The following is a 16,297-nucleotide window of genomic DNA, read 5'->3' as shown; positions in this document are numbered from 1 at the left end:
AGAACACAAAAATGGCCCAAACATAAACCAGGAGGCATCACTGAGAATAATGAGTGTAAGATCTTATAGGATTTTACAATCCAGTGTAATTCAGTGATTAAGGACTACTACTTCTCACTCATATGTTCCATGTTTGGAATTGTTCTGTAGCTAGATACCGTTCCTAATGTGTATTGGATGTATTTTATCTATTTTATCCTAGCACCAGAAAAAGGTTATCATGTCCTCAGCTAAATAAGTAAATTGGTTTTCACTAATTTTTGTGTTTACTTAGCAGCTAATCATTATTTGAAATCCTTCTAGTTCAACTTTAGAAATGGAGATGAATTTACAACAGTTCAAACCCTTTAATATATATTGTTGTTTGTTGTTGTTTAATAATTTCACTAACCTTGAACCTGAGTGGATTTTATTGACTTTTTCTTTTTTCTTTTTATTTAAATGAAAGTTCAATGTTGTAAAATGTCCAAGAATTGTTTGTCCTACTGAATCACTATCCTCATTCTAGAGAGTTATAAATTAATTATTGTACACGTTTTTTTCTTTTTTTTTTTTTTTTTTGTAGTTTTGTGTGTGTGTGTGTGTTGCTTTATATGTATATCATCCTCATTGTAAATGTTCACTTTTCTATGCTTGCATGGGTTTCACACAAACACACAATACATGGAGTACAGTTAATGGAGTTTCATATCCATAACAGATACGTGATCAGTCAGACAATATATGATTGTCTTCTGTGTGTATTGTTCATTTGTTTGTTTTTGTATGCCAGCCACAGCTTAAACAGAGGATTCAAGGCAGGATTTTTACAACTGGGATGTTCTTCCTGCCATTAATCCTTATTTTTTCAAGTGAGGTTGTTTTTAGTTTTTTTTTCTTATTCCAGAGAAATTTGAAAACACAGAGCTAAACTAATAATTTGTTGGCAAGAAATGTTAATAAACATCATCAGTTGCAGCTAAATTACAAAACAGAGATTTCACTGTTTATAGCTGTAGCTCAGAGCAGATTGTAAACAATTATAGTCATTCATGTGACTCACATACACATGTATGGCAATTCACAGTATATATATTTATCTCACTAATCAGTACACATAAAACTCTGAGCAACAATGGAGTAATCATCACCAATTGATTACTCACACACACACACACACACACATATGTGCATATAACACACACACACGTGTGTGTTATATATATAAAGTGTAAGTATGGCTGTATGGTTGAGAAGCTCACTTCCTAATCACAGTCTCGGTTCAGTCTTACTGCATAAGACTTTGGGCAAGTGTCTTCTACAATAACCCCAGGCCACCCAAAGCCTTGTTAGATGGAAATTGTGTGTGTGTGTGTGTGTGTGCTCTTGTCGTGGTATGACATTATGGTTGTAAAAGAGCCTCACCATCATACAATTGATATTGTTCGTTTCCATCAGGTCATTGGAGAATATTACCCCACTTGGGAACAGGTGAGGGGGGTTGGGAACAGAAAGGACATTCAGCCAGAGAAAAGTTGACTCAACAAATTCTGTCTGATTCATGCAAGCAAAAGTGAACGTTAAACAATATTGATGATATGTGTGTGTGTGTGTGTGTGTGTATATATATACACACACACACACACACACACACACACACACACACACACACACACACACACTACTTAGACTTAGGTTATCCCATGTTGTGAGGCACACAAAGGCAGCAAGCTTTCTCGAGAAGGATTGATCTGCCGTTTTCCCTGTCATTGCTGTTTTTGTGTGTCAGGTGGTAGGCAGGTGCAAAATGTGACCGGCCAAGTGTAACTGACATGGCTCTGTGATGTGATGCAATGATAGGAACTTGCTCCGTAGGAGGATTTCCTCATCTGTAAACAGCAAACAAGTTGTAGAAGACCTGGGCAATTTCTTCTACCCAGGAAGTGTGATCAGCAGTGATGGACGCATAGAAAGTGATGTAAACAATGGAATTGATAAAGCAGGGGCCACATTGCAGCCTATGCACCAGACCTGAATAATAACAACAACAATGTCCAGCTTTTGGGGTGATAGTCTTGCTTGTGGTTTTGTATGGTTGAGAATTTTCACCAATAAAGGTAGCCAAGAAGCTAGAAGTCCAATCAAATCTATAAAAGATCTTCAAAAGTTACTTTGAGATAGATCACACACACACACACACACATCCATGATTCATTATATATATATATAGATATGGATATAGAATATCTTGTGAGCTTGGGTGTACAAAGAGATGTATGACAGCTACTGCTGAGTTCCCAAGTAGATAATCATCATCCAGTCTGCTTCCAGTATCGTGGTTTAGCTACTACTACTAGACTTAGAAGTGCTACTAGTTAGGATATACAGAGCAAATGTAGCAGAAATTACAATAAACACAAGTTGATGTCATTTGTTCCTACACATGTTTCATTGGAACTCTGCAGTGAATGTTCCCCTAGTGCAGTTGGATGCTTAACCATAATGGATTGTCAAAGGAACACTTTATTGCATTATGCGTAAAGCTTTGTGTGAAAACTTTTCTGAGGTAAAAAAAAAAAATTAAAAACAAGCAATTTATTTTATAACAAAATATATTTGGGGAATTCTGGAATGCTTAAAATAGTTTTCTCTAGAAATATATTCATTTCAAAACTGACACTAATTCTCCTTTGATCAAGTAACTAATTACTCAGAATGTGTCACCTCACTCCTCTACTATTTCTATGGCAAATGTTTGTAATATTTTATGATAATTTGGTGTGTGTGTGTGTGTGTGTGTGTGTGCAGTTTGGTTTGTTTGTTTTGTTTTTTTGTTAAGGATAGCTCTCTTGATATAATTTTAATACTGATTTTCAAATATTTATTTTCTCTTCAGGTCACAACACTAATTGTTTGGCTCCACCTAACTCTGGCTCAAGCCACAGTCAGGGAAATAGTCCAACTAAAATCCACAGTGCAAGGGGTTCACCTACCAACCAATCTGAACAAATGCGGCCACGTGCAAAATCAGTAGAATCAGAGCTAGGACAACATGTGGTAGATAATTTATGACATCTGTTTGAAATCCATTTATAAAATAGTTTTATAAACAAGCTGCTATTACCAAAGCCTCATATTGTTTATTTAATCTTTACATATTTTGTCTTATTTTCTAATCTATAGCGACTACGACGAGATTCAAATGAAGAATGGGAACTTCCTGACAAAGAAATTATATTAATTCGTCGAATTGGTTCAGGATCGTTTGGAACAGTATTTTGTGGTCACTGGCATGGGCCTGTTGCTGTGAAAAAGCTGAATGTAGTTCATCCAACACCTGCGCAATTAGAAGCTTTCAAAAATGAAGTTGCTGTCTTAAAGTACATATCTTCTTTCTTCCCTCAGTCTTAAGTTGGGAGAGTTTTATTCATTTTAGTTTTTAGTGTGATCTTTATGTTTATTTCTATATTTTCTCATCACCGAGGACATTGGGCCTCACCGAGGCGATGACTACGGACCGAGACCTTTGGAAATGGGCTGTGCGTGAGAAGACCCGGCAAGCCAAGTAAGATCGTTGCCAGTGCCCCTGGACTGGTTCTTGTGCGGGTGGCACATGAGATGCACCATTTTGAGCGTGGCCGTTGCCAGTACCGCCTGACTGGCTCCTGTAGGATTTTCGAGCGAGATCGTTGCCAGTGCCCCTGGACTGGCTTGTGCGGGTGGCACATAAAAGACACCATTTCGAGCGTGGCCGTTTTCGTGCGGGTGACACGTAAAAGCACCCACTACACTCTCTGAGTGGTTGGCGTTAGGAAGGGCATCCAGCTGTAGAAACTCTGCCAAATCAGACTGGAGCCTGGTGTTGCCATCCGGTTTCACCAGTCCTCAGTCAAATCGTCCAACCCATGCTAGCATGGAAAGCGGACGTTAAACGATGATGATGATGATGATGATCATATATTGCTTTGTATATATGTAAATCTCTCTTTCCACACACACACACACACACGCACACAGCTATTCCACAGATTCCTTTCACTTCGATCACTTGACAATTATTTTATACACATCATCACATGCAGAGATCAGTGAATGCAATCATCTTGCTTGTACATTAAAATCTCTTCTACTCAGTATTTTTCTCTCTGTTTATTTGTGCTTTGTTGTTCATTACCACTTCAAATCCAGTAGAGCATGTTCAACTCATTTCTTTCCAACTGTCACACTTCTCTCTCATTCATTATGCTTTGTTACCAAGCACATACAGTCTGCCATTCTCTTGAAGACATGAATCTCTTGGCTGTCACCAGGCTGATAGTTCCTTGAACTTTTTCCATTACAACCTTATTCCATCTCCCACCTCTTTTAATTGTGACTCCTATATAACAGCAGCTATCAAATACTTTGAGGAAACGTTCTGGACTTTAAAAAGAATTCAATTCAAAGGTGTTTTCAGCGCTTTCTACTCTTGTGCATCTACTACATATGAAGTCGTTCTCCTATGTCAGCCTGCCTGTGGTACCCCTGCATCTCTTATTCACTCTTTGTTTACATTGGATACACTGTATAGCATTCTGACCTACTCTTTTCTACATGTGGAATATGGTCACTTTCTAAATAGCACTAGGCTCCTGTTTTCTTTGCTGCTAAAACGTTTGTCCTTGGTTTACTCTAAAATACCTTGTTTCTGGACTTACTTCCATTTTGAAATCTCTTCTCTCATGCTCCAACATAACTCTTAGTTATGAGAACGAAGTCATTGGTACAGGCAGTCTGTCATTAACTCTTCTATAATGGCCTGAAAGAACTATCATAAATAGCAGCAAGTTTAGAACTGAGCCATGATATACACCTTGCATGCAAAATTCACCACTGATCTCATTAATGACAGCATCTTTGTACATAACTCTCATAAACCATTCATCTACATGTAGTTTTCTTAGCAAACACCACATTACAGAGTCTGATATTTTGTTAAAGGCCTTCTCCTGGTCAATGGATGCTAGGTACTGGCTTACTTTTTGCTGAAAATGTCACTTGTCTCACCAGGAAGAGGGCATTAGTGATATCCTGTACAAACACTTAACTGTCTTGCTTCTCATCAAAGCCAATTTTCTTAATCCATTGTGCTATAACTCTTTCTGCTATTGCCATAATCTCGTCCATCTGTTTAATACATCTATAGTTGCCTTTTTTTTTCCCTGAAGCGTCTCCTTTGCCATTGTAACAGCTGTTGATACTATTCTGACAGTCATTGGATAAAGCACTCCTCCCTGCACTACTTAATTAACTATGCAAGTCACCAGCACATGGGCCTACCCTGCTGACAAGCCAGCTGTTTTCCCCTGTCTTCATATCTCTTTAATAGCCATTTCAACTGTATAGCTTACCCTCTGCTGGGTTACAGGATGTGGTCTTTCTCTCTCCCATGCAATCCAGCATCATTTAGCATCATTTCAAAATTGCATTCCCTTCCTCATTCTCTTTGGCATCTGTAAAAACAAGTGAACCATTATCATTATAAACACACCTCTCACCACACATCTAATTTCTCCCTTCACTGAGTTACTGGATATACAGCAAAATTGTAAGATAGAATTGTGTGCATTACTGAATTTTCAAGTGAATGCTCAATTTTGTGTCATCATTTCAATTCTCCCTGCTCACCATGCACCTAGCGATTTATTATTACTGCTCATTATTTACATTTCCTTGGAGATAGCCCCATTAGCCAGCACTACCTGACTTCTATCTTTTAGAAAGTCATTTAGCCATTCTCCAAGTTCTCCAACTATGCCAAGATTACATGACTTGTGACATATCATACCATGGTCGACTTTGTTATAGGCTTTTGCAAAGTCAAGATATATCATGTCCAGATTTGAGTTGTTGAACAGCTGCTTTAATACCCAGTCATAGTACAGCAAGAGGTGTGTCAGACAGCTTCTACCTGGTTGAAAGCCATGCTGGTTGTCAGCAAGTCATTCTCTTCAAGAAATGCAATTAGTTTCCTTCAGACTATTCATTCCGAGATATGCTGATGTGTGACGTCAGAGAAATAAGCCTAGAGTTTTTGACATTTACTCTGCTTCCTCCTTTGTGAATAGGATATATTGTTCCCTCTTTCAGTTTGTCCAGGAGCTTACCATTTGCAAGGAAGCTTTGAAAAAGAAGCTGCAGTGGTTTTGCAAGGACTCAGTTGCATGACTTGAGGAGGATTGCTGGGAATTCATTGGGGCTGAGTTTGCATCTACATCATCTTTGATGTTGTTGTAATCAGTTGTTACTGCCTCTCTTTTCACATTTGTAGTGGTAAAGAATTCTAGAGGCTTGTTGACTTGCATGTGCCAGAAGGTTGAGGTGAAGACATTTTTGAATTGTTCATTCTGTGTTTCACTTATCCTCACTCTGTTTCCCATGAAGGAACCCTCTTTTTTAAAGGTGTGGCACTAGTTTGCAACACACAGAGGCAGTTTTTATGGCTTTAGGTTTGATTTTATATTTCTTATGACCCAGGTTTCTTTATCTTCTCTTTCTTTTTCACCTGTAGAATATTCCATCCCTGATTCTCTTTACCCCCACCCCCTCACCTTCCTCTGCCTTCAGTCATTTCTCTCTCTGCCATACTACATCTTAATACCTCACATAACTGCTATTCTCAACATCCTCTTTCACTGAATTCCTTATGTACCCCCATACCATTTCCCCTGCCCTCCTTCTCAAGCCACTTGTATCTCTCTCTCTCTTTTTCACCTTAATCTCTCTCCATACTGTTTTTTCCAATCAACCACCCCTCCACCCTCCCTCTATTTTCACACCTACCCCCATCTCTAACCATCTGTTACTCTTTCTCCTTACATTCTTATGAAACTGCACACCATCTCCTTCCCTCTTCCTGATCCTTTCTTGTACCTTGAGGCTTTGCTCTAGCACCTCATCGCCACCATCTTTATTTTCTTCTCAGCCACTACCACCCACCCTTATATAATACCTCTCTTCTATAACAGGACACTTGTGCTTGTCCCTCCAATGTACTGTAGACTTTCAACACCTGACATGAAGCCACTTCTCCACCTCCTACTCCCTCTGCTTAGTAGTAATGTTTTTTGGGGGTTTTTTAAAACTTTCTTTTTCCTCTTCTCTTTGGTCTTGCAAGTTACTTGTCAACCTCACTGGTACCAATTGCACACAAAAGAAAAGGCACCCAATACACACTGTAAAGTAGTTGATGTTACGAAAGGTATTCCGCCATAGAAGCCATGTGAAAGCAGGCAGCCCTGGTGGGGTCTTATTTTAAATAAGGGATCATAATCATCTTCACATACTGCTAGTGTCTCATATATGCAAGTACTAGCATCACTTCAAAGAGCATGTTTGTTCATTAAACCTGATACCTACAGGTTGTTAAAAAAAAGGTTTGTCCTAGTTAGCCATAATCCATGTTAAGAGCAAAAAGTGCCTGAATTTCCTCCAGGCATATTACCATAGCACAGACTTTCTTTCTCTTTACATTCTGAATGACTTAAATTTCTGCAGTTTATTGTTTGGAATGTTTCATTCATAAAAATGAAGAGAAATAGTCGGTGGTTCAACTCATTGGAAAGACTGCGAATAGGTTGAAGCAAAGTAGTTTTTAAATCCTTCTCACTTTCTCTTTCTGCTCTCATCACTTTCAGAACTCAATATCACTAATTGTTCATCAAGCATGTGTTTTCAGCTGGTTGCATAGTTTATTCTGCTGTTTCATCTTCTGAAAAATCTTTTAAATTCTGAATCATAATCTGTGAATGTGAAACTTTTTTCTTTTTTATTCTTTTGTAAAAAAAGATATCATCATCATCATCATCATCATTTAACGTCCGTTTTCCATGCTGGCATGGGTTGGATGGTTTGACCAAAATCTGCTTTATCTCCCTGGGTGCTGTTGATTCAGATAGCTGGTCCCTCAATTAGGTCAACCTTTGGCAGACTCTCCTCCTCCCATTCATTCTCCAGATTCAGCAGTCTTTCATAATGGCATCTCCAAGCCTCTTTCTTTGCAGAATCATTAAACGCAGGGGCACCAATCCATGCGGATACATTTCTGTCCTATGACATCACGGTTTTCTCTCACACACTGTCTTTTAATCCGAAATACTTCAGTTCTTTGGTCCGCACGTTGCTGAACATTGGCAAACTTCTTTTCTGCTACTCCCTTGGCTAATAGTTGTGAAGTGAAAAAAATATTTTGAAAGTTGAACAAAATAAATTTGATGTTAAGAATTGTTTGTCAATTGTTTATCTAGCGAAACTTCAAAATAACAGGATTTGTGATGAAATTCTCAATTAAATAAGACTAGTTTATTTCAGGTAGGTTCAACAAGGAAACTGAGCTGTCATTCTTTACATTACTTATACCAGCAAAGCATAGCTTGCCTTTGCATAAGATCTAAACTGTCTTCCTCTTGCCTGCAGTAGAACAAGTTTCAAATTGTTAGCTGTTTTACAGTCCATGAATCTTTATTCATCATCATTCAACATTTGTTTTCCATGCTGGCATGAGTTGGACTGCCTTCATAAACCTTTCACATTCTTCCGGCAAGAAATGTACTGGAAAGATAGTTACTTTTGATACATGTTCTTCATATTTTCTAATGCAGGAGCTGCCTGACTGGCCCCTGTGCCGGTGGCATGTAAAAAGCACTCACTACGTTCTTGGAGTGGCTGGTGTTAGGAGAGGCATCCAGCTGTAGAAACATTGCCAGATCAGATTGGAGCCTGGTGCAGCCTCCTGGCTTGCCACTCCTCAGTCAAACCATCCAACCCATGCCAGCATGGAAAGCAGACGTTAAACGATGATGATGATGATGATGATGATGATGATACATTCAAATCTTTTTCCTAATCTTTTTCATCAACTCTAACAAGAAATGTCTTTAAAACATGCTATTCCGTAAGACTGATATATTATTTTACATTGTTTTCTTTCTCTCTTTTCAGGAAAACTCGACACTTAAACATCTTATTATTTATGGGTTATACCATTGAACCTCAGCTTCAGATTGTCACTCAGTGGTGTGAAGGGTCAAGTCTTTACAAACGTTTGCATGTAGAAGAAACCAAGTATGATATGTCTCAGCTAGTTGAAATAGGTCGTCAAACTTCACAAGGCATGGAGTAAGTTGGCACTTTGTTTCTCATTTTAAGACGAATTTTATTTAGCCATTTCAAAGAAAGAACTGCTTCTGCTACATAATGGTTAAGTACAACAAAAGTAAATGAAATTGTCAATATGTTTATGTTATAGGAGGAGAATATATAAGAGATTTGTATTTGGTTAAATTTGAAAGACTTGTTAGCATTTTGAGTTGTTTTGAAGATGAAATAGTTCAGTGGAGATTGTACTTGAATAAGCAAACTGATGGTTCTATCAAATATTTAAGAATTCCCACTCCATACTTACTACATAAAAGAGTTGTGAATTGTCCATAAAGGAATCTGTAGGTTTTGTGCATTACATCAAAATTAGTACAATTTTTGTTTTAAAAATTATTTTAGTTCTGTAAATTAGTAAAATCAGTTAAATTCAAGTATTTCTTTCTTTTTACCTCTTTTTACTTAAACCTACAGCTGAGCAAATTCTACAGTATCAGGAATAGCAAACCAATATTTTATTGACTCAAGAGATCTTATAGACATTATAAGTCCCAGAAAATATTAACTGGGGGGACATAAACCACATATCAACAGCAAGTGATTAAATATGTGGTTTTATGTCCCATCAGTTGATATTTTTTGTTTGTTTTGTTTTCTTTTTTTTTTTCTTTTTACAATGCCTAATATTATTTAGTAGTGTTTTTTCATACATGATCTTGTTTGTACCTGGATACCAGTGATGTTACCTGGGGATCAACCTTTACCCATCCTCCCTGATTCACCTGTCTTCACAATCTCTTGGACATGTTACTTTGGATATTCCCTGGCTCCTTATCATCATCTTATCTCTCCTCCTGCCCACACACCATTCTACCCACCCATGTATAACATGGGGGTAACACTCCTTTTCCTCCTGTTCGTCCCTACCCCTATCTTCTCTCTCATGTTTTCACTTTCCCTTTTTTTTTAACCCCTTTCCCTAACATTGTCTCTGTTATTGTCTTTCCTACTTTCAACAATAAAATTGTCTAACCAATAAGAACATTTTGGACCCTGACAAACAGCCAGCACATGCTGGTATGGCAGGCAAACTGACCAGCCCATCACTGGCTCCACCTACTCAACCTTACCCCCCTCACCCCCACCCCATTACCCCTTTGTCCATCCTTTTCACACAAAACCCTGATATTACTCTTATCCTCCATTGCCATCCTCTTACAACAAATTCGTTCCATCAATCATGGATGTTCTCTTTTGCTTTGCAAGTTACAAGGCAAACAACCCCAACAGTGCTCATGACATGTAAAAAAACAAAAAAAAAAAGAGGACTAGTACACTCTAACATGGTTAGTGTTAGGAAGGGCAGCTGTTGAAACCAAACCCCAAAAAGGACATAAGTGAAACATACTCCTCCTGTTGAGAACTGATTTGGGCTATAATAAGCACAGAACCCATGAGAAGTAGATATCCAGCAGCATAGGGTCGTTTGACGTGTGAAGACCTGGAATAATCTGTGTTTTAAATAGCTTAATTGAAAAGAGGGGTTGATATCTGGAAAGGCAACACAGAATGCAGAATACTGTTGCAAGCAACCTCATCCAATCCGTGTAGCAGACAAACAACAGACAAAAATGATGATCACAATAACAATGGTGGCAACAACACTTTACATTTGTCGGGAACCCTTTTTCTTGAGAGAATGATGTGAAAATTAGCTAAACATGTAGTAAATAAATTATCTTTCATTTTCTTTTTTTTTTTTTTTTTTTTTACAGTTATTTACATGCAAAGTTTATCATTCATAGAGATTTGAAGTCCAACAGTATCCTTTTAAAATTTTATTGTAAATTTAGAGATTTTAAACATTTGTGTTATGATTTTTTTGAGAAAACTAATATTGGAATGGTTTTAATTTTATTTTGAAAATTCTAAAAAAAAAAAAAAAGGACTTTAAAAATTTCTGCTTAATAAAGAGAAGATTGCTTAATAAAGAGAATGAATGGGAGAAAGAGAGCCTGCCGTATGTCGACCCAATAGAGGGACCAGCTATCCGAGTTGATAGTACCAGGGTAGATAAAGCAATTAAGAGTATGAAGACCGGGAAAGCCCCATCAGGAATCACTGCAGAGATGCTCAAAATATCTGGCAGTGTTGGCTATAGCCTAGTCACCCGTATTACGAACCAGGTGATACACGAAGGAGTCATACCCAATGACTGGTGTAGCAGCATCATAGTCAACTGCTACAAAGGTAAAGGGGACGCTTTAGATACAAATAATTACAGAGGCATCAAGCTGTTAGATCAGGTTATGAAAGTTACAGAGAGGGTCATAGCCCAACTAATTAGGGAGCGAATCAATTTAGGTGAGATGCAGTTTGGGTTCGTGCCAGGTAAAAGCACTACTGATGCCTTATTTCTAGTGAGACAGTTGCAGGAGAAATACCTAGCTAAGGATAAACCTCTGTACCTGGCTTTCGTTGACATGGAGAAAGCCTTTGACAGAGGTATCAAGTTGTTAGATCAGGTAATGAAAGTCAAGGAGAGGGTCATAGCTCAACTAATTCAGGAGAGAGTCAGTTTAGATGAGATGCAGTTTCAGTTCGTGTCAGGGAAAAGCACCACTGATGCTATATTTCTGGTAAGACAACTGCAGGAGAAATACCTGGCTTTCGTTGACATGAAGAAAGCCTTCAACAGGGTCCCCCGATCCCTTATCTGGTGGTCAATGAGGAAACTTGGGATAGAAGAATGGTTAGTGAGAGCTGTGCGAGCCATGTACAGAGATGCTGCCAGTAAGGTGAGGGTTGGAAATGAGTACAGCAATGAATTCCGGGTAGAGGTAGGGGTCCACCAAGGTTCCGTCCTCAGCCCCCTGGGAGCTCCTCTATGCTGATGACCTTGCCCTAATTGCGGAGTCACTATCAGAACTAGAGGAGAAGTTTCAGGTGTGGAAGCAAGGTCTAGAATTGAAGGGCCTTAGAGTCAACCTAGCTAAAACCAAAATCCTAATAAGTAGGAAGGTAGATAAAACACAAACCCCTTCAGGTAGATGGCCCTGCTCAGTATGTAGAAAAGGAGTAGGTAGTAACTCTATAAGATGTACCCGGTGCAAGCTATGGACACATAAGAGGTGCAGCAACATCAAAGGCAGGTTAACTAGCAAGTTAGTTTTTGTTTGTGGCAGATGTTCAGGTGCAATAAAGACTGTAAACAAACAGGAAACAACTTCTATCTCATTCCAGGGTGAAAAACTAGAGGTAGTCGATAGCTTCCGCTATCTGGGCGACCAAGTTAGTAGTGGGGGTGGGTGCGCTGAAAGTGTAGCTGCTAGAATAAGAATAGCCTGGGCAAAGTTTAGAGAGCTCTTACCCCTGCTGGCGACAAAGGGACTCTCACTCAGAGTAAAAGGCAGACTGTATGACGCATGCGTACGAACAGCCATGCTACATGGCAGTGAAACATGGGCTGTAACTGCTGAGGACATACGTAAGCTCGCAAGGAATGAAGCCAGTATGCTCGGTTGGATGTGTAATGTCAATGTGAATACCCGTCAGAGTGTAAGTATCTTGAGAGAAAAGCTGAACATTAGAAGCATCAGTTGTGGCGTGCAAGAGAGACGATTGCGCTGGTATGGACATGTGGTGAGAATGGATGAGGATAGCTGCGTGAAAAAGTGCCACACCCTAACAGTTGAGGGAACCCGTGGAAGAGGTAGGCCCAGGAAGACCTGGGCTGAGGTGGTGAGGCAAGACCTTCGTACATTGGGCCTCACCGAGGCGATGACTACTGACCGAGACCTTTGGAAATGTGCTGTGCGTGAGAAGACCCGGCAAGCCAAGTAAGATCGTTGCCAGTGCCCCTGGACTGGTTCTTGTGCGGGTGGCACATGAGATGCACCATTTTGAGCGTGGCCGTTGCCAGTACCACCTGACTGGCTCCCGTAGGATTTTCGAGCGAGATCGTTGCCAGTGCCCCTGGACTGGCTTGTGCGGGTGGCACATAAAAGACACCATTTCGAGCGTGGCCGTTTTCGTGCGGGTGACACGTAAAAGCACCCACTACACTCTGAGTGGTTGGCGTTAGGAAGGGCATCCAGCTGTAGAAACTGCCAAATTAGACTGGAGCCTGGTGTTGCCATCCGGTTTCACCAGTCCTCAGTCAAATCGTCCAACCCATGCTAGCATGGAAAGCGGACGTTAAACGATGATGATGATGATATATATATATATATATATATATATATATATATGGGTTATGAGAGGTAATGGTGTCAATAAGACCCAAAGGTGTCAGGTAATGCTGAGTAAGTGCTCTGGACAGACTGTAGTTAAGCTCCAGGTTCGGTGATCATGTGAATAAGGAGTCCAACGTAGGTCATATATCAGCATGTGTGTATATAAAAAAATTTTTAGAATGAGATAAAAATCTATGGCTGTGAAAGATTTTAGAACATTTATAAATAGAAGGTCTTACACCTGTTTCCGGGATGTTTTATATATATCCCTTCATTGGAGATGGTGTGAGAAAATGGTTAAGCAATAGTTAATTTAGATAAGATATGAAAAAGAGAGTGAAGTGGAGGAATGAAAATACATGTGAGATATGCAGGGATATTGCATCTGTAGATCCATTATTTAGGCAGAATGGTATACATATAAGATTCCAGTACCTTGTGAGTAAGTTCCAATAGTATTTAAAATTGGTCATTCCAAGTATAGAGTTTGTACACGGTGCTATTGAATGAAGGGTTCTATTTAAAGTGACTTAAAAGTTGGGGATGTATTTGTAAGGTCAAATGGAAAACAGGAAGAAAAGAAAAAAAGAAAAGCAAGAAGAGAGATAATAAAGAGATGAAAGAGGGAAAGTGTACTGGTCAGTCAAGATGAATTGATAGAAGGAATGGGGAGGTAGGGGTGATAGAGAGAGAAAGATATGATAGGGTAAAGAGTAAAGGAGTGTCAGGTATGTAGTGATAGAGCCGAAATGAGGGGGTAGGGGTAGTAAAATGGTGGAATGAAGGATTTGGGAATATAGGTTAGGTTGGTTAAAGGACAGGTCAGTGCTTAGTAGTAGAAGAATATATATATATGTGAAGATGTATACACATGCATATATTAAACATGTATATAGATATTTATACATATCAACACCTACACATACAAGACGTACTCTTATGTATATGTACATACGTGTATCTGTATATATTATCGCTCCTGCACATGCAAGTATATATACTTTACATACATACACGTATATATGTACGCACACATATACATACAAATATAATTAAATGGTTGTGATACTCGAGTATGGAACAGGAATTAGATAGGTAGATGTTTCTAGAAGCTGATCTCATTAAAAGTCTGTTGTATTCACTTCATGTTGGGATGGTTTAATTACAATCTGTCTAACCCGTTCTAACCTAAATAAATGTTTATAAAACCCATGGTTTATGCTTTTAGGTGCTTCAGCTCTTGTCTATTAACTCAACAAACAATATTTTAAAAATATCTCCAATTCATTTATTGATTAGATGTTAACACAAAAACAAAATGATTTCCCTTAAATTATTGCTCTCCAGATATATTTTTGACAGAAGACTTCACTGTCAAAATTGGTGACTTTGGTCTTGCAACTGTGAAAGCACGATGGAGTGGATCCCATCAATTCCAACAGCCAACTGGTTCCATTCTGTGGATGGTAAAATTGTTTTTTAATAAAATCTAATCAGTTAAACTTGATATCAGTTTGAAATTTGTTTCATATTTGCTTTGGGATGTAATTTGAGAATAACTACACTAGAAATACAAAACATTAGAAAAACTTGTTAAATTATATATTTTTTTTTTTTATTGAAACTATGTTGCTACTACTATAAAATATTGGTTTTTTCCTGTAGGCTCCTGAAGTAATAAGGATGAAAGATGACAACCCTTACACATTCCAATCTGATGTGTATGCGTATGGTATTGTCTGTTTTGAGTTAATGACCAGCTCACTGCCATATTCTCACATCAACAACAAGGACCAGGTAAGAGGAAAGTTTTCAACCAACAAACACAATATACATTTTGAAGTCATTTCAGATTTCAGACTTCTTCAAATCATGACCTTTGTTTAAAAATATCTTTGTTGCAGTATCATTGAACTATTTGTCTTCTCAATTGCATTTAGCTTCTTGTAGAAGCTATCTATTTGTTGTACCAGCTTTACTATTAAAATATTCATAATTTCTGAAAAACTTCTCTCTTTCTTAATTAGATCCTCTTCATGGTTGGTAAAGGCCATATACGACCTGACCCCAGTAAATCCAGATCAGATACACCCAAAGCTTTCAAACGTTTGATGATGGAGTGCTGTAAATATGATCGAAATGAAAGGCCTCTATTTCCACAGGTATGCAAGGAAAAACTTTTGAATGGGAATCATTGACTTGTGATTAAGTTTTAGATGTGGAGGTTAGGGTTAATGTGTTAATCCTATTCAAATGGTTTAAAATGGGTGGTTATCTCCTTATCACACTGTATTTCTACTTAGCATACTTTATTTTGTAATGTCAGGACTATTGCTCACAAATTTGCAGAAGTAATGGCTGAAGCACCAGAAGATTTTCTTTAGTTTAAAAGATGGAAACATTCTCCATTCCATTTTTGTTGTCAGAAAGTGTCAATACTCACAATTTTTCAAACTTTTAACCATTGCTAATGTTTTCATTTTACCATCAAAGTTTAGATTTCCACTTAACCAATATTAGAGATTCTATGTTCATCACTTGACTCTTCAGCACAGTCAATCTTGCTTCAAAGACTGTCGTTTTAAAAGATCAGGAGTATTCATGCCAGAATGGAACATGGGTATTAAATGACGATGATGATGATGATGATGATGATATATGAAGTTTTTGCTTATCTGACTCTACCAACATAGAAAGAAAACTAATGAAATGACTTGATGAAACCTTTATAATTAATGGTAGTAAAACAAATGTGGCTGGGAATTGCAGAAGGGAGAAACCCAGGAAGGCATGAGACAAGATTATAAAGGGCTCACCTCAGGACCTTGAACTTCACTGAGAAAAGGGCCTGGTTAACTGGTGATATGCTGTTCCCAAGAAGACCTGTTCACCTCAGTGAAATTCACAATTGAACCCTTCACCCAATTTCCTTCCTTCTCAAGGCAGCC

General features: G+C 38.4%; 1 protein-coding gene across 8 annotated transcripts in view; it reads left to right on the top strand.

Annotated features, from left to right (window-relative positions):
* LOC106874195 (serine/threonine-protein kinase A-Raf) overlaps nt 1-16,297 on the top strand; it is a 79,325-nt gene that overhangs the window by 58,018 nt on the left and 5,010 nt on the right. For all 8 annotated transcript variants that reach the window (XM_089348406.1, XM_089348412.1, XM_089348394.1 and 5 more), the window contains 7 exons: nt 2,876-3,036; nt 3,163-3,359; nt 8,959-9,135; nt 10,890-10,936; nt 14,697-14,815; nt 15,015-15,146; nt 15,377-15,511. In XM_089348406.1, coding sequence (XP_089204532.1) covers nt 2,876-3,036; nt 3,163-3,359; nt 8,959-9,135; nt 10,890-10,936; nt 14,697-14,815; nt 15,015-15,146; nt 15,377-15,511 — 968 coding nt within the window. The remainder of the gene's footprint in view (nt 1-2,875; nt 3,037-3,162; nt 3,360-8,958; nt 9,136-10,889; nt 10,937-14,696; nt 14,816-15,014; nt 15,147-15,376; nt 15,512-16,297) is intronic.

This window comes from Octopus bimaculoides, chromosome 1 (genome assembly GCF_046866305.1).
Source record: "Octopus bimaculoides isolate indiv1 chromosome 1, ASM4686630v1, whole genome shotgun sequence".
NCBI lineage: Eukaryota > Metazoa > Mollusca > Cephalopoda > Octopoda > Octopodidae > Octopus > Octopus bimaculoides.
This window is presented reverse-complemented; position numbering and strand designations above follow the sequence as displayed.